At 41.0% G+C, this 27,715-nt stretch overlaps 1 protein-coding gene across 6 annotated transcripts in view; it reads left to right on the top strand.

Annotated features, from left to right (window-relative positions):
- MTUS1 (microtubule associated scaffold protein 1) overlaps nt 1-27,715 on the top strand; it is a 103,266-nt gene that overhangs the window by 64,096 nt on the left and 11,455 nt on the right. For 5 of the 6 annotated variants that reach the window (XM_053404466.1, XM_053404465.1, XM_053404467.1 and 2 more), the window contains 2 exons: nt 13,260-13,480; nt 26,950-27,016. In XM_053404466.1, the coding sequence (XP_053260441.1) occupies nt 13,260-13,480; nt 26,950-27,016 (288 nt within the window). Of the gene's footprint in view, nt 1-13,259; nt 13,481-25,846; nt 25,981-26,949; nt 27,017-27,715 lie in introns of those variants that run through there. The other variant, XM_053404470.1, reaches the window with a different exon arrangement.

Raw genomic sequence — 27,715 nt, 5'->3', positions numbered from 1 at the left:
TGAAGCTGCAAAGCAAGCTACTTGTGTGTCTTTTTTCTTTTTCTTTTGTGACCCCCACATGTTAGCCATGTGGTGGCCCACACTCCCCCCCCCACTAAATTTGGGTTTTCCTGATGGGTGGATAATCCAATACGGGAAGAAAATCCACTGTAAAAATTCATGTTAACCCCACTATGGACACACTTGAAGCACATAGTATGGTAGGGCTTTTTTTGTATTGTCTTACATACTCACTTGAATGATAAAATTATTCTCAGGTAAAGGCTATGTTCCCACTGTCTTTAACCATAGGGTCACCAGTGTTGAATGGCTGGGCAGGCTTTTGCCTAATTCTAAAGGTATCTGAGAGAGTGGAGGTTATTTGGTTTCCTTTCTGCCAAAGAAGTAAAACTGCTCTATTTATTTCTATTGTGGACAGTTACAAGTCCGGCTGCGGGGTAGGGGCTTTCTAGTCCTAAGCAATCCCTTGCTTTCTTTCTCTGTTGTGGTAGTGCCCTCAGCAGCTGTTGGGCATTCCTACCGATGGGTAAAGGGTGATTCAAGGCCGATTCAGGACAAGTGTCTCCTTGTATCCTTCCTGGCAGAAGCCAGAGTTGCTTCAGTGCTGCAGGTAGATTTTTCAATATGGCTGCCTATTCTGTGCACATCAGGTTGGGAATGTGAGCATCACCCTATGGATGAAAGCAAAGTACTGAGCTCAGTGCTTTTGGGCAGCCACTCCCTCTATTGGACTTTGTTCCAATTTGCCTTCTCTCTTGGCCCTTTCTTCTCATCTAGTTCTTGACCATGCAGAAGTGTGACTAGGACACCCTGGGTTTGTGTGTGGGAGAGAGTGAGAGATCTATTTTGAACCTGCTATCGTAGAAGCAAGTCGTTCTGTAACACAACACTTGATATCCTGTCTTCTCTCTTGCCACTGAGTTTCGTTGCTTCCCTAACCCACTAACAGTGCAGTTCTGTAGATGTCTACTCGGTTGAGTTCAATGGCACTTAACACCCAGGTAAGTGGGTATAAGATTGCAGCCTAAATTAAGTTCAATTGCCTTTTTAGGCTTGAAGCCTTGCTTTTGGCATGCCACCTGAGATATTTTAGTTTTATGATTTGAATGCTGTTCCTAGTTTAGAAGAGTTACATGCACAGGCATCCAAAAACCATTTGTAAATGTATTTCTGTCTTGGAAGAACGGACCAATGTGACTGAAGTGAAGAGAGCAAGCTTGTGAAATGAGTCATCCTTTAATTAAGCATTTAGCTTCTTTCTTTTCTGCACCTCTAATCTGTATTGGCCTTCACCAACATTTTGTGCTCCAGGCATTTTGGACTATGGCTCTCATCATCCCTGGGCTCTCATAATCTGGTGGGTTGCGATCTATAACATTTGTAACACAACAGGTTGGAGGAAAACTGATCTATACCAAAAGCCTATGGCATTTAAGGGGTCTTACAATTCCGTGAGGACATGGGAGTTGTAGCCCAATACATCTGGAAAGCAGCACCAGGGTTTGGAGGGAGCTTCACAGCGGAAGCAAAGGATTTGATTCATAGCGGATGGCGTGACCTAATACTGGCTGCCCACTGCAGGTTTCTGTTGGTATCCTTTGTCTATTGCATGAACAGTGTATTGCTACCCAGGGGCAGTGAGGATTTTAATCCTTCCAGGGCTTTAATTCTGCAAAGCAAGCACTTTTAGTGAGGCTTAGTAGACTAGATGCTTTTGATGTCTATTTTTGCACAGCTTCAACTTTAAATAGCCTCTAAATCCACTCTGCCCTCCCCTCTGCAAGGTTTATTTGTATGATTTGAGCATACTTGGCTTAATCTTGGACCTCAGAGATGAACAGCTAAATCCATACATCCTTTTTTTTTTACTATTTCTTACTACTTAAATGCTGTCTGTCTCAAGCACTGTGCTGCCACAGCACTCGTAATGCTGTTCCATGTTTACTTTAGGCAGTAAAAAGAAGAAGCATCAATATTTTTATAGCATTTCCATGCCACAGAAAGACATTGTGTTTTTAACTTTACATCTACCCTCTGTGCTGCTCCAATGGCATTTTCTGTAGCATGTTTAATTTTGTTTTGAAAAAAAGTTTGACAGTCCCGAAAATCTACACAGCTAAGAGATAGTATTTTGATCATCTTTCCTAGTATTCATCACTGGTTGCATAGAATTAAAAGGCTAAAAGTTTAAACATTAATGTATATGAAGGAGGCAATATCTTGAGCAGCGGCTTTTTATGTCAGGGGCTGGTGTTAAGGTTTCACCACCTGCAGCCAGGTAATAGACTACAGGTAAAAGGTATAAACACAATCCCTGGGATATAGTTCTTCCCAGATTCATGGCCCAGGTGTTCCATTAATACATATTTAATCAAATGTATGCATGTATTGGGAAAACATATGAGCTTTTAAACAAACAAACAAACAAATAATAAAACAAAACAAAACCTCGCCCATCTGGCTGGGTTTCCCCAGCCACTCTGGGCGGCTTCCAACAAAAGATGAAAAATACAAAAAGATTATAAAATTATGTAGTTGAAGAGGTGAAGTATTCTGTTTATATGGGGTTCTGTAGTATTTCACAGCAAATTTAGGCATTTGAGGGAGAATGAGATTCTGAAATATCAGTCTATCAATCTGAGCAAGAGGTTTGTTTCCTCAGCTCCTCTTTGGAGTAAAATACATTTAGTGTGGATTCAGCCCTTTAAGTTGCACTTAGGTCCCATCAGTATCTATGCAAAAAGTTAACTCCACTTGAAATCAGTGAGACTAACATCAATACCAGTTGCAACTAATTTATTCTGTATCCAAACCAAAATATGTATGTCATAAAGTGTAGGCAATTCACTGCATGTTAAGCTTCAAAATAAGACTCCAACCTTCTGGTTCTTATGCTGTAGTTTCAAAAACAGTCTGCAGAAAGCTGCAGAGAGAGATTGCTGTCCAACTGATAATCTGTTAGTCAGATTTAATAAACTGATTTTTTTTCATTTAAGCAAAAATCAGAAGTATTCTTTTTGCAGGGTTTTGTGTCACAGAAAGTATCTTCTAAGGACGGAATGTCATATGATACCTGCCATAGACAGGCTTTTTTAAGAGTACAGTGGTACCTCGGGTTAAGAACTTAATTCGTTCTGGAAGTCTGTTCTTAACCTGAAACTCTTCTTAGCCTGAGGTACTACTTTAGCTAATGGGGCCTCCCACTGCCGCCGCTGTGCAATTTTTGTTCTCATCCTGAAGCAAAGTTCTTAACCCAAGGTACTATTTCTGGGTTAGCGGATTCTGTAACCTGGAGCGTCTGTAACCCGAGGTACCACAGTATTTATGTTAAAGATAATAAGCTGCTGCTCAATTAATCAGGAATAACTTTTTAGTCAAGCATATTTTTAATAAATTCAGTCTGTTTTGGCTAAATATTGCAGTTTTAACAGACAGTATATTTGAAGACACAGATGGCTATTCATCAGGGGGCATGTATATCTAAGATTAATAGGATCAACGGAATAAAAACAATGTCATGGGGTGAACTCACTGCAAGACCGGTTTCTCCATTTGTTTAATTCCTAGCTACACCTGCTTCTGCAGCCCCATACTAATTAAAGTGGTGGTGAAGTTAACTAGATTAGAACCTGTGCTTGTCTTATTTCTATCTGGGAAAACTCTTCCCACTTGGAAGGCATACTTGGGTGCACACATGTCTGTAATAAACTCTTAAAATTATTACGTTTAATTAAAAATGATTCCAAAGTGCTGTAGGCATTGGGGGGAAGCTTGTGGTCATGGGCTGTCTGGTAAATAATGCTTTATGAGCTTTAATGTATGTTTGTTGCTGCGGCAACACTAGTCATGCTTCTAGGGCCTAGAGTTGATTTTCTTAGTGTTCATGGCTTGAAATGCTTGAGCCATGGTGAAACCAGCCTGGTAAACTAGGCATTTATGGCTCTAAAACGGGAGTGACTAACCTCTAACCACGTTGGACTCCCAACTCATCAGTCCCAGCCAGTAGTGAGAACTAAAGAGGAAGGATACCCTCCGCAGCTTCCCATACAATGTTGCCTTCAGTTCCCTGCAAAGCTATAATCTTTACGCAATATGGTAGAGGAGTGAGGATAGCAGAATCTTTACCTACCTTTTCCGTATATGAATTATGGAGGAGAATGCAACTTGCATTCAGCCACATGGCTTCTGAACATTGATGAATGTGGGGCTGTCACATTACTTGATCTGCCACTACCAATGCAACTCATATTGTCAAAGAATCGCTACTGTGCTGCAACTTAGATATCCCAAACAGTTATCCCGAAACAGTATTGCAATTTTCATTCTCAGTGCCCATTAGGTCTTAATCAGCTGATTTGTCACCAGAAGATGTGTACATTTTCATGCCCTAAAGTGCCTACAGCAAATAGACAAGATGCTGTACGTAGGAAACAGTATACCTGCAATCTAAAACTGTGTGTACAAAGGAGAAAGGAGGAACAATTGAGGAAGAAGATGGATTTTGGTATGCCAGGGTGAAGAATGAGGTTTTAATAAATAATTTGGCATGGTAGTGTTAGAAGTCAGATGATAGTTGAACATTGAAAAGTGGGCACCAATTAATAGAGGGAGATGGGCTTTAGTTGGAGAATGGGGGGGAAATGGAAGAAAAGTACCAGAAGAATGAAGATTAATAACTTGAGGAAGCCATATGACAGGCTGATTTATTGAGATGTAACACTTCTACAACAATCTATTTAAAAAGTGGTTCTAGGAGCATCCAATTCGGGTACCACTTTAATACACACAACATTTAGGCAAACAATATGGGTGTTCTAGCAGTATGAGGTACTTAAAAATCTCTGTCCCGGTACATTTTGGCATTTCTGAAAGCAAATGTAGTGTTGAACACTGGGACATGGTTGTCTTGCAAAATTAGAATTTGGGGGAAAGGGTCAGCATATAGTTGCTTATTTGAAAATGTGGGTTATAAATACAAATGATGTTAGCATATAAGTGCTGTAATTCTATCAGACACTAATTTTGTATGCCATTATGTCTACCTGAACATTACCCTGGGGTAATGTTGTGCTTAATGGTAGTTAGTGGTCCCCATGCGATTTATGCTTCATCTGAAGCACTTGTGCAACCAATTTTGGAATCGGTGCCTAAAACGCATTATATTGGTTGCATATGATTGCTTCCCAGTGTCTTCTAGTTCTCATTGTACTGGAACAGTCTCGCTACTCATGCCCCCAGCAGATCTACCTTATATTTAAATGAGTAATCATTTCCTAATAAAGACAATTTCCTGTTTGTTCTCTGCTACACCAACAAATTCCTGCGAAACCTGTTTGGAATTTGAGATCAACATTGCAAACATTTGTTCTCATCAGCTCAAAGTTTTAGTTTTAGTTTTAATTTTTAGTCCAGAGCACAAAGAGATCCTTAGGTTCAGTACTTGTTTTCGAAAGTTTTTGTTACGGCGTATTCTCTTTTCAAATTCTCAAACATATTTTGAATATATGGGATTAAATTAATTATTCCCACTTTTAAAATATTGAACAATGTTTTATGTAATACTGCAGGTCTGTGCTCACAATATTAACGATTACTTTAGAAACAGAATTCTCACGTCTTTAAATTGTTGTTCAAGTACTTTGGTCACATCCTGTTTGATGTAAATGCAGCCTTCCTGAATCAGCTGAGAGTTGGGTGTCTATGACTGTGCCACACGTGGAAAATAGCTTCCATAAGTAAAATGGGATTTAAAACTTATTAGTCATAGTTGAATTAGTTAATCTTTTTACAGGGCTTTAATTTTTACAGTGTTATTAAGATTTGATTTGAGATCTAAGCATCTTCCATTGCTGTTGCTAGCCCTCTCGCCAGCTGTCTGTTCTGTATCCATTATCTACTGTAGAAATGTTTCGCAAGTTGTTGTTTTTTATCCTAGTTTAATTAACTAGTCTCCTCGTGAGGTCTCCTCCTAAAGCTTTGTCTGAGGCTGTAGTTGGTGGTTGAGCAGCCATGCAGAGATGGAGGTGGAGAGCTATAAAATGCTTAGGTTTCAGTACTGTTTGCCCCAGGTTGTAATACACCTGACTGCCGGCATTCTTGTTGTGACATACAAAACCATAAGACCATTTTCATATGATTTGCCAAGCATGCTCCTAATGGGTCACATTTGAACTGAGATTCCTAAACTATCAGGGACAGGTGGTTTGGTGTGCTGAAGGAACTGCATTTGGCTGTGTGAATGACTACAAATGCATACAAGACTACAAATGCATGCAAAAACATGCCCATGTTTTTACATTTGCACGCATGCTCATGTGGAATTGAAACACTGCTTAATTTTAACTGATGTACATCCTGCGGCTCATTTCTTCATCATACCTTTTTTGTAGCTGTACACTTGGGAGAAAAATATTTAATAATAAACTGATGGTGTTCACAGAGCCTAAATCTATAATTCATGTGGAATTTTAAATGCTCTGTGTGCTAGCAACTTTAAAGTTTAATTATTCTATCTAAATGGTGCAGATGCACCTAAAAGGATGGCCTTTTCAGGTTAGGTGGGTTGCTCCTTTACCATTCTGATGGGTTTCAGTTGTTGCAAGGTGACTTAGATGGCAATCCTGTAGCCATTCACCTGAGCAGCTTACTTCTGAGTGGACATGTATTGTTAAAGATAAGTGAAATGCCAGCTCTGGTGGCCTCAGAGTCATCAACTTGAGCATCATGTTCAGATAATAAGGCAAATTGGAAAAGCAGAAGAAAAAGCACCTGTGGTTATTTACCTGTGATGGATTCTTCTTTACTCCGAAGCGCAAATTCCTATTAGATGCATCCTATACTGCCAAAAGAAGACAGACAAGTCATGCAAATAAGAGAACACCCACATGCATTCTTTTGACTGACACGTGGATAGAATGACTGAGAGTATCTTTTCAGTGGCCTCCTACATGAATGTAGCAAAGGATCTGATTGGTTTGGGTGTGACCATGTTGAGCATCCATTGCACAGGTACATTCTTGCGAAGACTTGCAGTTAAGCTGAACTTCAAGGACTAGGAAGATGTGCTCCATTCATTTCAGATGTCTTTATCCAGCCACACTGATGACAAAGAAGAGAGGGTCTGAAGAAGTTATTTTGTTGTCTTCTCAACAAAGAAGCTCTTTTTTGAAAGTTTTGGAAGGTGGGGACTAGTCAGCTTGTGCTTTTACAGTAATGGAGAGCTTAGCTGCCATCCCAGGAGAACCTAAGTTTGTCAACTATGAGGTGACAGAAGCTGAACAAAAGGAATCTAACAACATGGCAGAATCTGGAAAAGAAACTGGAACAACTTTAGATTTGCAGAAGATCCAGCAGACAATTAAAGATGACCTTGTGGCAGAGATCAAGTCCAGCCAGCTGGAAATAAAATGTGTGCTTGAGGATATCAAGAAAGCCTGGATGGAAATGGAAATGAGGCTGAACACTCAGGTTGACATGGTGACCCTGATGAAGGAAGTGAGCCACAATCTGACTAATATTACAGTGTTTCAGACAATGGTGAAGAGCCCGAAAATGTCTGCCAGCTTGACTTGCGTTGCCACCGATGAGAAAGAACAGGCATCCCAGTGCATGGGTGCAGAAGTTGGAAGTATAGACAAGTGGGGAGCAAACAGTCAGAGTGGGGGGAATGCAGAGAATCCTACTTTGGGTAAGAAATATACAATTGTAATAGTTTTGCCTGACTGATATCACTGCGGGCTTTTGAAATGAAAGCTCTTTCTCCCAGGAGAAAAATTCCTACATTTAATTATTTGAAAAACAATGTAGTAGCCTTGTAATTCAACTATAATTTTAAGCTAGGAAAGTAGGTTTGGGGTTTTTGGGTTTTGTTTTGCTTTAAAGAAATGTTTGGAAAGTAACATACTGAGACATTGTAAGGAGTTATCTGCAGGGGGAAGATTAACTTATTTCTACAACCTGTAGTGTGTTAGAGTAAAAGGTGCTGGAACATTTCATGGCGAGTTCTTATTTTAAGCAATACCTACTGAGCTCCTCAGCTGACTCAGACAAGTGCTTTTGGGGAAATGAGCAATAGATTAAGTATGCCCCCTTGTGTTGCCTACAGGGTGTGAAATTGTTTGCAAAACACCCTGCTAAGTAGAATAGCTCTCTGCTTGAAATATTGTCAGATGTGAAAAACTGTGTAAGTAAGCTGAGGAACCAGATATTCACATGTTTATTAAGAAGGAAAGACAAAACCGGAAACTGATGTCATGCCAGTTTGCATTAGATCTTGGCTTTATGCTGGCAGTCTTTGTTCAGTCTGCACAAATATATTGTTCTGGCCCAGAAGAAATCTCTCCAGAAGCTAAGGCAATGATCTTTAGCTGGTGACCAAACATCTTTGTTATTCAGTAAGCCATACTAAGATTTTCAAGACACTTGAAGGAGGTGGTGCTTGTTAAAACAATTTCCCACCTGCTTGAAATAAAAACTGTTAGTAAATACGACTGTGAATCGCCTTTAAAACTCGACATGAAGTAGGTTTTACATACAAGAGAAGTGCAGTAGGAGCCAAATTTTATAAATGGTTGCAGGTCTAAGTAGACTGTGTTGTGAATGCAAATGAGAATGTACAAGTAGTGGTGGCTTGAGAGTCAGAGAGAATTTTCAAGCCGGCTGTTTGCTTTGGGTGAAAGAAATATTTGGATTGATCATCAATATTTTTTTCTGCTGACTGCTTGATTCTGTGCTCCTATTCAAGATTGATTATTCAGCACCCTTTGACCATATACCTATCTACAGGATGAATTTCCCACTTGAAATAATTTACCAATACAATAGTGTGCCTTGTGATTGAAAAAAACATTTCTTGGTCCTGTTGGCACTTTCCTCTAGGGCAGTGGTGATTAATCAGGCCCTGTAGATGCAGCTGAACCACAGCCCCAGTCAGCATGCTTAGCGGTCAAGGATGATGGGAGTTGTGAGTCGTAATAAGATCTGGAGAGCAACCGTGCTGTAGGGTTAGTTCAGAATGCAGCGGAATGAGGGCTTTTCACAAGAACAAGAGACCAGTGTGCTTGCCTGCTTCCTAACAGGAGGAAAACTTAGCATCATTGAAGGACACCGGGAGACTGCAACACTAAATCCAGTAAGAGGCTGTGCATGCATTGCCATTTACTCTGGCTCCATTGCGCTCCCGCCACTGGTGTTTGAAGTTAACCACGACCCATAGCTATCATGTAGTTCCTTGAGAAATACGGCGTGGTGTCTCTTCCCTCAAATGAGCTTCTATCCAATTTGAAAAGACACTTTGCAGTTAAGCTGAGGCTTGCACATTCAAGACGGCCATTTCACATGAACAGGCAACAGCTCCATGAGCAGGAGTTGGGCAAGGGTGGGGGCGGTTGCAGGCACAGGGAAACCAGGTAATGTGCATTGCTTGAAGACATCCCTACCTGCTTTCTTGTGTGTACAGCAACATGCAAATGCAACTTGAAATGCGTGGGGGTGGGACAACAACCTCACTTTGTGTAAAGCCACGAATGTTAGACCTGCCACTAGTTAGACCTGCAGCGGTTCTCAGGATACCAGTCAGGTTTGTAGGCAACTCTTGGGCTGCAAGAGGTATTCTGACTGCTGTGTTTTTTTTAATGTGTTGTTGCAAAGGTTGCATGCCACCCCCAATCTCTGCCGAGCAGTATCAAGATTCCAGGGGGTTCCAGTGCCGTGTTTCTGTTGGGAATCGAGATGCAGCAGAGGCTGTCATGTCTTTAAGAAATACGGTTTATTCTACACGTATTTACACTGGAAGCTTTCGGTGGAGGGAGTGCAGAGTTTACAGCATTCGCATCTCCAGAGGGGTTTATTCCCCGCAGCAGTGCAGCCTTGGATGCCGAGACTTCTCCATGTCTCTGTCCCAGCCTGCCTTCAGCCAGCCCACCAAGATGGTTCTGACCTTCAGCTCCCTGCCTCTCCTTCCCAGCAAACACCTTGTCAAGCAACTCCTCCCTGCTATTCCAAGCCCAGTTTTAAAAGGTGAAAATATTCCTGTGTGACACCATGTCCACTTTGCCCTGGCAAACCCCCACCCCCATTACCTGTAGGGTCTTTTGTCTTGTAGATGGCTTAATGCAGTGGTGTCCAAACTTTTTCCAAAGAGAGCCAGATTTGATGAAGTGAAGGGCCGTGAGGGCCAACCAAAGGGCCAACCAAAGTTGTTAATCTTTTTTTTTTTTTAGGATTGAAGTGAAGTTCTTGAGCTTTTTGTAAAAAGTTGATGAGCTTTTTTTAGGATTGAAGTTGTTGTGGTTTTTTAGGATTTTGCCCCAGGAAATAAACTGCCACAGGGGCCAGATTAAACCAACCAGCGGGCCAGATTAGGCCACTGAAATGGACTTTGGACATGCCTGGCTTAATGGCAAGGGCATCATTCTCCCTCTGCCCCTCTGGGAGAAAAATAAGCTCAGCCTGTCAGCCCCGATTAAATTGCAACACTCAAAGAATCTAGAGAGGGAAATCTGTCACCCAGGGATCTAGGGGGGATCCCTGTTCCCACACTAACCCGTAATACTATGTATAAAATAAATTTACTGCTCTCGTAGACGGGTTATGTTGTTTTCCTGTTACCTTTGTTTCATTCATACTCATGAACATACGTAACTAATAAATTGTGGAAGAGGAAGAGGAAATGACTAGGTATTGTAAAGGTATTCTTACCAAATTAATTTTACAGTAAACCTAGTCCTGGGCAGTGTTTATATCAGTGGCCTTCTCAGTCTGTGCACTTAGCTAGCTAAGCTGTTTTTCCAGAAGGTCATTCCATAGTAAATGGGCTTAATTTATAAGGTTCCACATTGGTTGGGTGAATTTTTTGGGAGGGAGTCAGGGGCTTTCTGACACACAGGTACACAAAAGTTCTAGAATTAAAACTGAGTCATCTCTGGAACACAAAATAATGCAAACTTTTAACGAATTCAGCTCTTAACTAGCCACTTGGTGATTTGTATCCATTTGTCACATTTAATAAGATACCAATTTATGAAGCTAGACTGAACAATGGTTGTGTTTTTTTTCTGTGCATGTAAATTAGTTCAGTAGTAAAATGTTCCCAGATCAGTCCAAATGTAGTTTATACAGTTGAAATGAGCTGAAAACCCAAAATAATGTCTTCCTCTTAAGAATGAGCTGCTCAGATCTTACAAGTAGCTCAAAGGTACCTGCCATGAGCTACTTACCCAAGAGAGATGTTCATTTGTAGTGATGGGCTTATTGGGTATCAGCCAGGTTAATGCTGTCTAATCTTGAGCAATAAAGAACAGATTTGACTACTTTTAATCCAGCCAGAGAAGGCAACATAATGGTCGGAAGAGCCAATTCCCTCACTTTGCATCTTGTTCGACCTGAAGATTTCCTCTTCCCTTGTTTTTGAACCTAGATGGGCACCGTGTGGCAACGGACTTCAGGGGCAGGAGAATGTTGTGGTGGGCTTATTATGGCTTGAAATCTGTGTGCTTCTTACTCTGAGCATGTACTGTAACAGTACTTCACTAGGTCTAGAGTGTTCAAAGCCTTAAAACCCTTTCTATGTATTTCTTAAGATAGACAGTATTGCTTATCACAACCATCACAATAGTCTGCTACTCACCCACCTTCCCTCCTTCCAGGTCCGACCATCTCCTTTTTGTCACTAAGGATATTATCCAACAAAGTCGCCCCATTAGCACAAGGACTTTTGCCGTGCAACAAGACTTCTCCTCCTCATGTGCCCCTCAAATCTGTTCCAGAGAGTTGAAGAACCTCTAGAGCAGATTCTTTTATTGAAGGAGAAGAGGAAGAGCGCATTGTGTAGGCAGAAGTCATTGTGCTAACAGGACAACTTTGGATACAACCCCCGTTTAAAAAGTTTCAAATTATCTATTCAAACAAACAGATTAAGGGAAGCCAGTGCATCAAGTAACTTTGGAAAGAGAGTTCTTGTTTTGAATGTTGTCATAGAGCATGGGTAGGCAAACTAAGGCCTGGGGGCCGGATCCAGCCCAATCGCCTACTAAATCCGGCCTGCAAACTGTCTGGGCATCATCGTGTTTTTACATGAGTAGAATGTGTCCTTTTATTTAAAATGCATCTCTGGGTTATTTGTGGGGCATAGGAATTCGTTCATTCCACACACACCCCAAAAAATAGTCTGGCCCCCCTCAAAGTTTGATGGACACTAGACCGGCCCCCTGCTGAAAAAGTTTGCTGACCCCTGTATAGAGCCTCTAGGGCTGTGGGTATGTAACGGTGGCAAGAGTATAAAAATTGAAGGAATATTCCTACAAATGTGAAACAGTTGTATATTTATTAGTACAGTATACATTATGCTAAAAAACACAGTTTTTTTGTAAGGGCACCTGCCAGAAACATGAGAGAAGTTGCACTACTACATCTGGGGAATGTTGCTTGATAAAGCCATGTTGGAAATGAATCTTCGTCAAAACTGAGCAATACATGATTGCCAATTAATCAGCTGTGGTACTGAGAGCACCCAAATGTTTAATGTGGCTTGTTAGAATTGATTGTCAATGAGCAGAGCACAGTAGTGAAAATCCCAATAATGCTTAGCAATGCTGGAATTGTAGGAAGGGGCACAGTGTACATCTGGTTTTATCTTCCCACTATCTTTTTATATATTTCTCATGTTTGAATGATAATCCTTTTAATGGACTCGAGAGGTCCCTTAACTTCAGGGTTTGTGTTTTTCATTATAAAGCTGAGAAACTCCACAATTAAGAGGGAAAAGATTGCTAAACCTAGTTGGAAGTGTCTATGTTGGAAAGCAGAAATGGTAAAGCTGTAATTTGCAATGGAAATTTGTACATGGAAGTGCCTGTGGTGCAAATTTTATGTTAAATATGCCATTAAAACTGCTTTGAAAATGAAATTGAGCAAGCTGTTGCATTTGAGATTGCAGCATTGTGAGTATATGCTAGAAAGGCACTGCAATATTATGGTAAGCTTTTTAAAATAGAAATGTGTGGGAAAAGATGCTGCTAGATCAGGCTAATGGATAAGCTTCAGTATTTATTTAAAAATATAGCAATAGAACACTTGCTGACAACTTGGCAAACTGCATATAAGGAGTCTTCCTTATTTTGAAGTACTTTGCTTCCCGCAACTATCAAAGTAATGCCCAAAAGCACAAGTTTGACAAAGAATTACTTCATACGCCTAATTTACTTGTACTCCTGACGTTTACAACATTCAAAGTTGTTGCTTCTTGTTTCTGTGTTCTGCAGTTGACAGGGGCAAGCAGAAGAGTCCCAAGAACTCATTCATACAAACCCGCAGTTCATCTATCGAAGTGCATTCGCCAGAAACAAAACAACACGAGCTGACACAATACAAAAAAAAGTGTGAGAACCAAAGTGGACTTATCCAGCGATTGAAGAAATGCTTGGGCATCAGTCATCAGAAATTTGAAGCGTTGGCTATTGTGATCCAGCACTTGGAGTCTGAGGTAAAGTTAATTCAGAGTTTTGAATGCACATTTAATTATTTAGTATTGCTTGCGTTTTACATCTTTTCTACATTTCATTTGATTTGTGCTGAAAAAATATCTAAATATGAAGGAACTTGGATGTTTTTAGGCTTTTATTGTTGCACACCACCCCAATTTCCAAGCGGGGCGATATTTCTGGGGTTCCAGGTGCTTATTCAGGGTTCGTGTTTCCTTTGGAATGAGAGATATGTATATGCAACCTGAGCTTACGATGGAGGGGTTCTCAGCATCAGTACCCAAAAACGGCCATGCTTCTCCCATAGCCACAGCCTTTGATTCCAACAGAAATGAGGAATCTCTCTCTGTCTCTCTAGCCTTCTAACCTGCTTCCAGCTCACATAACTAAAAACTCCCAACTCTGGCTTTTGTTTGTCAGGTTGAGAGAAGAGGGCCCATCCATTTGTTATCTGGTACAGAGCCACTTCCTTTGTTACCTTAATGGCCCATACTTAGAGGGCCATTACCAGGAAACTTGTCTGGCTGTTTCAACAATTTGAACCCTTACTTAGATTTCAGCACTTGCTAGATCCAGGAATTTAAAGGGTTTCAAGCATACTGCCTACCTGCCACAATAATAGTACTATAATAACACAATAATGCATTCAGGGAATATTTGAGTATTGATTCTCCACTCCTCCCTCCTCATAGGTGTACTCAAATTGGGATGTTCTACCATAAATAGATGTTGGTGTATTGCCTAGCCCTGGATAGTAGGGAAGAGGCTGTCTTCAGATGATGGGTGTTCATTCCTATGTTCCATATCAGAATAAGAGAGAAGCAAGGAAAAGGCATCACTCCTGTTTCACACTGTGTGTATTGGATGGTGTGTGAAAACACGATGAAGGAGTAGCCGAATAGCCCCATATACAGATTAGCAGAAGTCAGGCAACTGCCCATTTACTGTAAGGGCTATTATCTGCTGAGAGCATGGAATATTTCAAAATACAAGGCAAACAGGGCAAACAAGTCTGCAATGTGTTAAATGTGTTAAATGCGTTGTTAAACAACAACGCATACTTTGAGATCTTTCATGGTATAGTATCAAATGATTAAACGCATAACTGCGCACTGCAATTAAGTGGCATGCTGTGTATATAAGTTGTAATTTGAATGCCTTTGTTTTTAAAGCATAAATTAGCTCTGCACCGCTCTTACCAGTTAAATCTGCTCAGACGATACAGAATCTGACATCTAATTCTTGTAAATGTTAAGTACGCTGAGAGGAAATGGTCACAGACTGCAATGCTATTTGCAAGTTTCTTTTTCTCTGTATTGACAGCACTTCATCCAAATTTACCTTTTTTATTTTTTATTTTTAAATTTCTAAATTTACCTTTTAGTTGGTTTGTCTAACTAACCCTGAAAAGTTGAAAGTTGTTATGTCCACAGTCATAAGCCAGTAAAGTTGAAGGTTTTAATTCTAAACAAATATCCCAGCTTTCAGAATTTTGGAATGCTAAAGTTACTCATTCCTACTCTGATAAAAAAGAAATTGGATTTTTTTTAAGTTCAGCATTAGAAGAAATAAGAATGGACGATGCAATGTTGTTTACTTTTCCAACTGATATATGCAAAGAAAAACCCATCTCTTAAAAAAAGCAATATAAAAGCAGTCAAGTCTTGTCTGAACTGGAAGAGCATACTAAGTGCACCAGCTATTTTGAAAGTTAATTATCCTTAATTATTCACTTTATCTGGCTAGGCTAGACACTTAGTTGTGTGAAATAAAATTAACAAACATCTTTAAAGGCCAAAACTGCGTAACTTTTTCAAAGGAAGCCAACCATTAACACATCTCAGCTAAACTAAATATGAAGAATTGTCCTTACAGCCTTCATTTCCCTTTGCCCATGTTTCTCCCAATGCTTCTTCTTTTCCTTCCTCTTTGCCCACTGCAGCCTCCTTTACATTGGCGGTGTCCTGCTTTTCCTCTTCCTTTCAATCCTGTTCATCTACATATACAATACATTTACAGATATGTTCGTTTCAAAATGCACCCAGCTGAAAGATGTATTTTTATATGGGGGGATATAATTACAGCATCTCCCTCTGCTCTAGATCAGTTTTGGATCTCTATTATTATTATTATTATTATTATTATTATTATTATTATTATAGCTCGGGTTACATATGCTTCAGGTTACAGATGCTTCAGGTTACAGACTCTGCTAACCCAGAAATAGTACCTCGGGTTAAGAACTTTGCTTCAGGATAAGAACAGAAATTGTGCTCCGGTGGCGCGGCGGTAGCGGGAGGCCCCATTAGCTAAAGTGGTGCTTCAGGTTAAGAACAATTTCAGGTTAAGAATAGACCTCCAGAACGAATTAAGTACTTAACCCGAGGTACCACTATAATATTATTATTATTATTATTATTATTATTATTATTATTATTATTATTTCTCACACACATGAATACCGACCAACACACACACACACACACGGCAAAACAGGCACAGGAAGCTTTGGGCAGCATCCTCATTCATACGTATAGTCATTCCAATGCCTTTCAAGCATGGATGTTTCCCAATGTTGTTTTTCCAACCCCGATGACTGAAATCCACATTTTAGTGATGGATCCATGTAGCTCCGGGAATAGCAATGTTCTCAAGGCTAGCTCTCTGAGCTTCAGTTCCGAAATGAAAATTGCCTTGTCTCTCAGAGTTGTCCTTAGGGTGTGACTTACGACAGACATGTAAACTACTTGGCAGAATAGATCAGCAGCATTGTATAGGCTGGGTGGTGACCTTTCCATGAGTTTAATTTAAAGATCATTCCTCTCATGGAATCTCCCATGCGAAGGTGCGAGTGCCACCTTATAGTCATGGGAAGGTCTTCAAGAATGCAGAACCATTTTCATCTTGTATTTTGCAAAGTTAATAGGATTTTTATTTTATTTTTAATCCTCCATGCTTTGTTGGTCAGGAGGACCCATTAATTTCATTGTGAGGCTAGATTCAGAAATGTTGTTTACAAAGGTGAAAATGAGTAGTACTCACCCTATGGTAAATGATGGGCCATTTTCCTTGTTCTGGGCATTTTGTGTTCTTTTATTGGCAACCTGGGTTTTAATAGAATTTCTCACCAATAATATTTCTCTTAAATGCATATCTTATGGATTGCTTCAAGCAGTATTTTAGAAGCATATGCAGTTGGCAAGTTTAAAAAATAAGATATATAGCACTGCAGTTCTGAACGCATTAAATGCTTGGCCAGATGCCAGTGACCTCTCAGTGAACTGTCTATCCTCACGTAGCACAGTTACTTCTAAGCATTACCGTATTTTTCGCTCTATAACACGCACCAGACCATAACACGCACGTAGTTTTTAGAGGAGGAAAACAAGAAAAAAAATATTCGAAACGAAATAGTGGATATATGATTTTTGTGGTTCATGCTGTGGCCACAGACATGTGATCTGACAGTGAGTATGGAGTAGCCCAGTGCAAAAATCCTGAGGATCCATGTGGATCCATGCTTTGTAACCACGGAGGAGGGAAGGAAGGGGAACCATGGATCCTCTGCTCACGACTGCAGCAGATCCCCCCGCCACCCGCAGGCATTCGCTCCATAACACGCACAGACATTTCCCCTTACTTTCTAGGAGGAAAAAAGTGAGTGTTATGGTGCAAAAAATACGGTAATTCATTACACTTGTCACTAGTCTCTGAATGGTTAACATGCATCAGGTTTGGCTGGTTAACTTTTCCAGGCAAAAGTTGATGGAATTTGACAGTATCTCATCTGTCACTTTGCTTTTTAAATTCTTTAGATTTTGGGATGTGTGGGTGATAGGACAGGCAATTCTAATGAGCAACACTCATACCAAATTTGAAAAGTCTGCTTATTCATAGAGTTAATTCATAGTGTTGTAGCTGTGTTCCCTTCCCAGTTCGTTTTTCAGATATTTGTTCATTGAGAGCATCAACAGATGGGGTGGGGCAGGGGAAAATAGATGGCAAATTGTAAGAAACCAAAGGAATGGTCCTGTTTGTGTCCAGGTCTTGCTTAATAGATCCTCCTTACCAGAAGCAAGAGTTTACACACACACACACACACACACACACACACACACACACCCTCTTTACACCCTGTTTACACTTGTCTGATCTTCCAAATATTTCACTTTACTGATGAGTTTTATATTATGCCCTTACATAGTCAAAGTAATCCATAATTCTCTTGCACACAAAAAATCCCAGCGTCCTTGTTTTGTGAAATTCCTCTCCTGTGCAGCATATATGAGTAGCTTTGCTCTAGCAGACTGTAGCATTGAATGTAGCCCAAAACATTATTCTTGTTTCATACCTGTTTTTTTAATCTAAATGCAAGTTTATGTAGAATTATATGCATCTAATTGATGACAATCATCTGATTCAACCACTTGGTTTTTATTACTTGGGTGATAGCCTCGCGGCTTAGACAAGAGGAAATCTTTTGCACTTATTATCGACTCATTTCATACATCCAAGGACACTATGTCACCTCATTTATGCTAAGTGACTGGAACTTTTTCAGAAGCAGGAGCTGGTAGCTCTCTTTATTAAATCCCAAAGAACATGGACATAGCCCTATTTCTTTTCGGCGTGGTTTCAGCTTTTCCTGAGCCAGGGTGATGCAGCCTTCCTTGAATAGAGGATTTTGAAGGGCAACAAGGATCAACTATTGCTACCACTATGGGAGGTGCATTTTGGATTTTCAACCCCTGAAGCAAGTGCTACACTATCACTTCAGCCTACAGGTGGTCTGAATGTTCCTCCAAACACACAGAAAACCCTTCATAGCAAACCAAAGAACCCTGACATAATAGGGAGAAGCGGGAACCCTGCTCTCAGCCACCCACTTCTCTACATGTGGGGGGGGGGGATTTGTCTATTTTGTATAGTCATGTGAGTTACTATATTCAGTAGTCAAGAAACAGGTTTAACTTCTCATCTGTTCTTTGTTTGAACTTGGCTTTAATGTGATGTCATCATTTAAATTGTCGATGAAACACAGACTTCAAACTGGTTCAGTTTTTTCCGTGGGAATATTTGCATTTGAAGTCTGTCAGGAGTGGGAGATAATATCAGTGAGTATCAAGATGGAAAACTTTAAGGAATAATTTTCTTAAGAATAATAATTGCTTGAAGTGTTCCGTTCAAAGGTGTGTTATGCATTTTTATGCTGACATGCACACTGGTTTTGAAATGGAACAATTGCTGGACCTTCTACTTGAAAAAGCAATGAGGTCACAATACTATATTAGTGATGCCTCTGTTGTTGTGGCAACTATTGATGTCATCACCTTTGTCTTTAATCCTTTAACCTTATACTGAGAGAAAGATTGAGGTGGGCTCATTGTTTCCTAAACATGGGCTTTTAATTAAAACATGGCTGGAAAAACGTTCAAACATAAATGCAACTTCCTTGAAATAGCGTTTTAAGAATGTATAACAACTTTACCCCCAGAGAACATGGGTTTGCCTGTTCTCTTGAAAATACACTCGTCAGATCTGTAAAATACAACATTAATTGTCCATGAATTTATTGGGCCATTCAGAGTTCTTCTTGCCTATTACGTTAATACTTTTTGCACAACTCATGGGTTGCAAACTGGTAAAATTCTTTAAGGCCTACGTTGGATTAGATCGATCTGTGCCTCTGAACTTAATATCCGGCCACAAGAAAGAGGTGGTAAGTTTGTTGCAATAACTGCATTTTGGTTTAAATACAAATCTTTTAAATAGTAATTCTAAACCTGGCAACTTTTACAAGGCAAATATTATTCCTCCACATGTTCGTACCTAGGTTTCGTTACCATGGAAAATAACAAACAACAATCTTTGACTTTCATGCATGGAAAGATTTTTTTTCCCCATCCTGCAAACCCCACAAAGATCATTGGTTAATACAGGGGTATCTTGCTCTTTTGGAGACACACAGGGCTATAACCTCCCTCCACAGTGAGGTGGAGAAAACTTTAAAAAAAGCCTCTCCATCACTGGAGTCAAAATCTGTATCTTCTTGCATCATGTCTTGCTCTCCTATAATGCAGATATAAACCACTTTGAGGTTTCTTGAAATGTAAAGCGGTGTACAAGGTAAATTTATAAATAAATGCTGTCTTGCTACTCAAGAATAATGGCTCCTAGCCACTTATCTGTGGAACCATAAGAGGTAAATAATGCTAGAATGTCTTCAGTTCTATCCAGAGGACTTCCTGCTTGCTAGTTTCACATGGTTTACTTCTTCTTGACAGGATTTGGGGAGAGCTAGCTGTCAGGCTCCGGGGATTCGGCTCCCCCAACTTTGGTTATAGATAATCAGGACAAAGCAAAAAGAGTTCCTTACCATTTAAAGAGTCAATAATAAAAATAAATAAAATTTTATTTGTACCCCTCCCTCCCCGGCCAGAGCCGGGCTCAGAGCAGCTAACATCATATAAATAATACAATGTGCATAAAAACAAGCAATCAATCGATTAAAATGCATCCCAAAATTAATTCAAATAAATTAAAGTTAAAGTTAGAACTGGACAAATGACAATCCTCAGGCTAAAATTGAAAGCGGTTACCGTAATACTCGCCAGGACCAACTGTTTCCACTGATATTTTAAGGACCTGTGAGCGGGCTCCTTTGTGCTTGTTCTTATACAAAGAGAAAATGAGTCAGACTGAACCCTGACCAAAGGCCTGACGGAACAGCTCTGTCTTGCAGGCCCTGCGGAAGGATGTCAAATTTCACAGGGCCCTGGTTTCTTGTGAGAGAATGTTCCACCAGGCCGGGGCCATGGCCAAAAAGGCCCTGGCTCTGGTTGAGGCCAGTCTAATGATCACAGCAAAAGAACAAAGCACCCATTCTCAGAATAAAGGTGTTCCCAATTAAGGATTCCACCCACTTCCCCCCTAGTCACTTCTGTCTTGCAACCTGATCTCACAACCACCGTGCTTTTTGTGTAGCCACCTTATCTGCTCTACGTGACCTTGGACTGATATGCTGAATACTTTCCACTGGGAGAGAGTCTGTTAACTCTCTCTCTCTCTTCTCTCTCTCTCTCCCAGTTCTTCTTCTCCTAGCTGTTCACCACCCAGTTCTTCCCAACTTTTGTCTTCTGACCTATGTCCCTCTGTGAACCACTGTTCCAAATCTATACTATCCCACTGCTCCTGGGCAGCTTTAGGATCCTGCTCAGGAGCAGGGAGAGGGGGAGGCTCCCACCATTCCTCATCAGATCAGTACTCCTCAGCCTGGTCTGACATCGGCTATTTCTTGTCCATGATTACACAGGGAACTCCAAAGAGCTAGGCTGCTTGCAGGAGATGAGGGGGTGTTGTGTTCCCAGGGATGTGGGAGGACTGAGAAAGAAGAAGAAGAGGAGTTTGGATTTGATATCCCGCCTTCACTCCCCTTCAGGAGTCTCAAAGCGGCTAACATTCTCCTTTCCCTTCCTCCCCCACAACAAACACTCTGTGAGGTGAGTGGGGCTGAGAGACTTCAGAGAAGTGTGACTAGCCCAAGGTCACCCAGCAGCTGCATGTGGAGGAGCGGAGACGCAAACCCGGTTCCCCAGATTACGTGACTACCGCTCTTAACCACTACACCACGCTGGCTCTCCAGAGGAAGAGAAGACATGTGGGGTTTGGGATTACAGGCATAGAGGGTGTGGAATGCATGTAAGTGGAAAGTTGAATAGTACTATGATATTTTTACAAAACATCCTGTTACAGTGGAAGCTCGGGTTGCAGACATAATGTGTGATGGAGGCATGTCCGCAACCCGCAGCATTCGTAACCTGCAGTGCCACATCTGCGCATGTGGGTGATGCGATTTGGCACTTCTGTGCATGCGCAAAGCGCGATTTGCAAAACCCTTTCTGGTACTTCCAGGTTTCCTGCAGTCCATAACCTGAAAACGCGCAACCCGAAGTGTCTGTCACTAGAGGTACCACTGTATAAGTACATTTCAGACGCAGTAACCTTTTGTAGTTGTTGCACAGACATACAGCTATTTTATGGCAGGGATCTGAAGCAGCAGCAGCAGCAGCGATGAACTAAGTCTGAACCATAATGAGATGTGTGTATTTTCGGAACACCCTTTTACAAAATGCAAAACCATTGGCATGGGAAGAAGGGTTGGGAAACAAGGCAACCCATCAGATGGCTCTCTTGCACAGGATATATTTCGTTTTGGATGCCAGTGGTGGTCCTTCCTAGTGTATTACTTTGACAGGGGTGCTTATGCAAGGGAGTGATGGTCTGGTTGCTGTAGAAACAGGAGCCATTTCCCCCTCGTCAGTAGCTCCCCAGTTGGGGTAACACAAACAGAGTTGAAACAAATCCACAAAATAGAGGAAGGTAGATTTTGTCTACTGATTTTTGGTACCATCCTCAATTGTCGCTTTTACAGCTAAAATAGTACCTCACAAGGTCTGTGCAGCACTTGGGTAAACTGCTGGTCATTCTCTCTCTCTCCCCCCCCCCCCATGACAGCCAAGGAAATAGTAATGTCTTCCCATGATTAGCAGTGTGCATGACCTATTTTATTGATTGGAAATGTTTGCACATCTTTCAGTTTTCTGGAACTTGCTGGAACTTGCTGCCTTCTTGATAATTAATTCTTGTCTTCACAGATGAGCAGGCCCTCTGCTTTCATCGTATGGTTACACCGTTACTGTCAAATGAGTAGTTTTAAAAAGTGGGAGAAGGAAATGAAGTAAAAATGCACTGTGGGGGAACATGATCTAGTTGGGGGATCCCTGGAGAATATTATGAAACCTACTCCTGTTTTAAATCCACATTTAAATTTCCTCTTCTATATTATCCTTTGGAACTTTGGCGAATCACTAATGTTTAGCCACAGTTCTGCCAAATGCAAACTTGTGATCTGCAGAATTTTGAGGCCAGATCTGAAGTATTATAGAATACTGAAATTCATGGAGCACTGAATAATGGAAATATGAAATAGAATTCCCTTCGCTCCCTAAATAGCCTTCAGTTTGAATTTAGTGCAATAACCTTTGATGCGCTTCATGAAAAAGAAATACGGCATAGCAGCAACTCAAAAACAACTGAACAATTTATGCATTCAGCTTGTTTTCAGTAGCAATACTGTGTGCTCATTTTTCATCAATCCATGTTTTGCACAGTAATATAAATGTGTGTACTGTACTGGAAAAAAATTGAGAATAAGCCTAAACAGGTTTTCAAGACAGTTAGTTCTATGAGCTTGAGGTGGCTTTAGGGCTACCTTTGTTTTTGTTTGGTTTTCCAAATAATGGCCACCTCCTTTTAAAAACAACTCATAATACAGTCGTACCTTGGTTCTCAAACAAAATGCATTCCAGGAGTCCGTTTGACTCCCGAAACCATTTGAAAACCAAGGCGCGGCTTTTGGTTGGCTGCAGGAGCGTCCTGCAGCCAATCGGAAGCCGCGCCGGATGTTCAGCTTCCAAAAATCGTTTGAAAACTGGAACACACACTTTTAGGTTTCGATTGTTCGGGAGCCAATTGGTTCGGAAGCCAAGGCATTTGAGATCCAAGGTACGACTGTACAGTGTGTGTGTGTGTGTGTGTGTCAGTGTCAGCTCTCAAAGAGAATTGTTTGCCTGTGTGGATTGGAGGACATTTAATTGACAGGATGACTCCTTCCACTGGACTGGATGGGCAAGATCTCCCCAAGCTTTTCAGAACCTCCTTCAGCCATCCCACCCTTCAGATCAGCCCTGCCTTTGGTCAGGGTAGGATGGTGCTTTTTTCTCTGTGAAGAAATAATTTAGTGCTTTCTTCCATTTTGTCAGCTTTCAGAGAATTTTGTTGTTTTTTGGAGGGGGCTGGGCTTAGCAAAACTGCTTGCATGAGTTTAAGCTAATCTTTGGGTCCTAGTCTTTAGCATCACTTGAAGCTTCCACAAGTCTTTCTGTGGACCATGCCCCCTTTTTAGCCCAGTAAAAGTTTGTGTTGTGTGTGTGTCTGTCCTGATTGTGGCCGCTTACCTGAACATCTTCCCTTTGCTGCTGATCTATTTTATTAAAGTATTTTAGCCAGATTTGTTTTCTGTAGCTCATACTGGCAAAAATAATTGGTTCCGTGCAAGAGAACCATCTTAAATTTTGTATATCCAAGTTATTGACCTTCTAGATACTGGGCTGTTCGTGTGATTCGCTTAACAGTAATGCTTTCTTTCCACCTAATGGGTGGATCCATAGAGTTATTGCCCTCAGATTTCTAAGAACAATGTCCTAATTGTTGGTCTTACGGATGGCTAGTAGGAGTGGCTGGTCACTAATCGGGTTATCAGATAAGTGGATTTTTCTCATTTGTGAGTTTTAAACCAATTTGCAGTTGGAATGAATGTCCTGAATGTAACAAATGTATTCTCAAGGTGGGGCTTTCTCTTGTCTGTCTGCAACAGGGCAGTTCTTGCTCTTTGAATTAAAACTACCATAGTCCTTTGTATACGTGCAACATGAAGAACTTAATTCTACTCAGTAATAAAAAATATTTTACATGCATCCCTGTTTTATATACAGTATAGAATTTAGAGTATGCAAAATGCTAAAGAGGCCTTTCCTTCTACAACCAAAACATACCTGTGAATTTGACACTGATATTCCTGGTTTAAGACTGGTCATGCACTTGGGGAATGGAGGAAGAGAGATGCACTTAGGGAAGGTTACCCAAAGAACTCACGGCCAAATTTTTGAGCCTAGCGCAGACTTGACTAAATGGCATTACAAGTTTTGCAATATAAATGATAATCTGTAGTTTCTAAGGTAGCAGAGAGCCATGCTGGTATGTTAGGGAAACGACTGAAAACTAACATTAGGGCAATACAGTGGTACCTTGGGTTAAGAACTTAATTCATTCTGGAGGTCCGTTCTTAACCTGCAACTGTTCTTAACCTGAGGTACCACTTTAGCTAATGGGGCCTCCTGCTGCCGCCGCATGATTTCTGTTCTCATCCTGAAGCAAAGTTCTTAACCCGAGGTACTATTTCTGGGTTAGCAGAGTCTGTAACATGAAGCGTCTGTAACCCGAGGTACCACTGTACCTTTGTGAGGTTGGCCATCTGTCATGGATGCTTTAGTCAAGATTCCTGCACTGCAGAGGGTTGGACTAGATGACCCTCAGGAGTCCCTTCCAATTCCTTGATTCTATGAAAAGCATCACGTTGGTGTTGTGGTTAGAGTGTTGGCTCTGGAAGACCAGGGTTTAAATCCCCACTTACCTGTGAACTTCGCTTGTCAACTTTGAGCTGTTTAACATGTCTCCGCCTAACATACCCCAAAGGGTTGTTGCGAGAATAAAATAGGGGAGAACGATGTTTGCCACCTTGAGTGTTTTGGAGGAAATATGAGACTTGGAAGTTCGAAAACATTATGTTTTAGGTGGTTTTTATAAAGTAATACGCAGGTGTATGAGTTCCCCATAACTTTTCAGGCTGGATGTCAACTCCACCCTACAAAAGGTCGGTGGGCTGGTGTGTTATTCATCAGTGATGTGATTTTTTAAAAAAATAGTGTTTTATTTTTGAATGTCTATTTTGGTGAAAGCTAAAAAGGAGTGAATGAGTGCCGTTTCCCCCCAGCAAATATAAAGATAGATTTGGTTCTAGGCTTTAGCCTTTGGGTATGGACTCGACAGGGTTGACTCAGGCCAGTTACTAAGTAATCTGCAAAATGGGAATAATAGCAAGTGGTCTAAATCATAAAAGAGTGCTTGTGAGGGCAATCACGAAAGCGATGCTGAAATATTAATGAATATATAGCTTCATCAAATGTAACAGGAAAAAGATGGAAGCAATCCCCTTGCCCCCACTGTTTAAAACTGTATTGTAAGCTCCTTGGGAGCAGAGATTTGACTATCTTGTAGAAGCACCAGGTTCACCGAAGAAGCTACATAACAAATGATAGCATAGTCGTACTGGCAAGGTCTGTACCTTCTCTCGGCTCCTTACAATTCATGCCATGTTTTCTTCTTCTTCTATAAATTAAGAGTGAAAGCCTAGAATAACTAATTCAGAAAAGCTAAAAATAAGATCCATTATCCATGGAGGTAGTCGGGATTTCGGTGCTCTTTCCTTCCCTCCACCCTTCACTGTACCAGCTGATATTTGAGTAAGTGGCAATCGATCTTTGTAATGTCTGGTTCTCATTTTTCAAAAAACGAAAGGGCTGTGGCTTTAAGTAATCACTGGCTGCTTGTGCCAAGTGCAGAAGCTGCAGTGTCTGCTTCTGTGTTGGGGGGAGAGACCAGTAGAAGAAGTACGGTAACTGCAAAGCACAATGAAGCCGAGCTGAGGCAGTGTCCAAAGGAGCGCTACCTAGCTGTGAGTTAAGCGTGGGCCGACCAGTTTGGTTTGCAGTAGTTCCTGCCACCTGTACATGCCTGCTACGTGGATGTGGTTGGGCAGAGAAACTGAACGATGGGCTGCTCCAGCAGCAGAATGTGCCTGTATTCTCAGTGTGCTGCAAAAGAGGTAATTGGTATTTGCGCTGTAGGGGCTCTCCTGGAATAACAAGGATTTTAAAAGCAGCGGCTTGCTGCAAGCAAGGTGAAAAATGGTTCTAGTAGCTGGAGGGAAGGAAGGCAGGCTGGATCTGGCGACCTCTGCAATGTTCTGCTCTCCACAGCAGTTGCTGCATCTTGGAAGCAGATAGCATACTGAAATGCTTGCACAGCATAGATTTGTTACGTAGGTGCTGTTTGGTTCTTTAGTCCGAACTCTTTACTGGGGTGTCCAGAAACTTCTTTTAATACAGGGTTTGGCAAGTGGGAGTGGAAAGAAAAGTAGTGAAGTATAGATTGCAGGCTAACTTTGCGCTAACAGCAGAAGCACTTTGAACTCTTAAAGATGACTGTAATTTTGGTGTTTTGTGCAAAACCTTGACAGGCACAGCAGCTTGCAGCTGCCTTTTAAATTTTGCAATGAGGCTTTATCAGTTTGTGCTAGCAGGCTAAGAGTATTCTGTGCCGAAGCTTATGTTTACCTTTGTTACAAAGTACATTACACGTATTGTTTATCCCTAACGATGTTCTCGCAGTTATGGGTTGGAGGCAAACATCGTGCATCCTGGAAGGTTACTTGAATGCTACTTAATACACGCTGTTTATTTAATCCCTAGCACCCCCACCCTTCTTAACTTGCAAACTAAGGTTTTGTTAACTTTAAAGTAAATTGTGTACTTAACTAAAACCCCACTGAAGATTACTTTAGCCATTGGCAGAGTTCTTATTGCAAGTTACGTACTTCCTTAACTCGGGGGGCCATCTGTGTTTTTCTAACATTATGAAGCTGTTGTCCTGGATGATTCATATCTTGGCTTCACTTTCCTGTTTCTTGTCATTCTACAGATAGCAGGCAAGTTAAGCATTGGCAAATGTTGTATTTTCTGCTTGGAGTGTTCACTAACATTCCATGTGCCTCTGTGTTGTTTTTTTTCCTCAGAGGGAGGAAGTGGTAAAACAACGTAAAGAGCTGTCGATAGAACTTGTCAATCTTCGTGGAGAGTTAGGTAAGTACAGGCTTGTGTGCTGTCCTTTGCATTTAAAAAATAATAATTAAACAAATGCAGCGGCAAAACTGATTTTAAGACACGTAGTATTGAACCAGAACAATCTAATTCCCTGACTGTATTCATATGTTTGTGCTCTGCATTTCTCTGGAGTGTTGTCTGCCTGACCCTTGGGGTCATCGAATTCCTGGCACCAACTTGACTAAGCCTACCAGAGCAGCCTCCTGGAAACATGTGTCTAATGGTCAAAACATTTACTGGGGGTGTCTTTTCAGCATGGATTTTGTTGTTTGCCTAAATGGTTTTGCAGACATTTATCCCATATTTTGCCAGTAAGCAAACCAACTCTAAAAGTGTGCTATATCTTACTCATTGCCATGTGTCATGCCGGGCTCTGGTAGACAACAGGTCTGAACTGAACTTGGGTGCAGGTTAATTGTCACTTACAGTAATCAGATTAAATGCCGCAAGGCAGCACAGCAGATGACCGTAATGCTAAAATGGTGAGAGATGGGGTATGGCTTAAATTGGCCAAATGAGAGTTGCCTCTTAAAAGCTTTAGAATGCTTGACTTTTTGATAGAGAGATTGCTGTGATAGGAAGAGATGTTTGCTATTTGTCCATTTTGCTTCTGGCAGTAATAATAATAATTAATAATAATAATAATAATAATATAATATATGCGCTGCCCATCTGACT

The sequence above is a fragment of the Podarcis raffonei genome, chromosome 9, assembly GCF_027172205.1.
Source record: "Podarcis raffonei isolate rPodRaf1 chromosome 9, rPodRaf1.pri, whole genome shotgun sequence".
In the NCBI taxonomy this organism is placed as follows: domain Eukaryota; kingdom Metazoa; phylum Chordata; class Lepidosauria; order Squamata; family Lacertidae; genus Podarcis; species Podarcis raffonei.
This window is presented reverse-complemented; position numbering and strand designations above follow the sequence as displayed.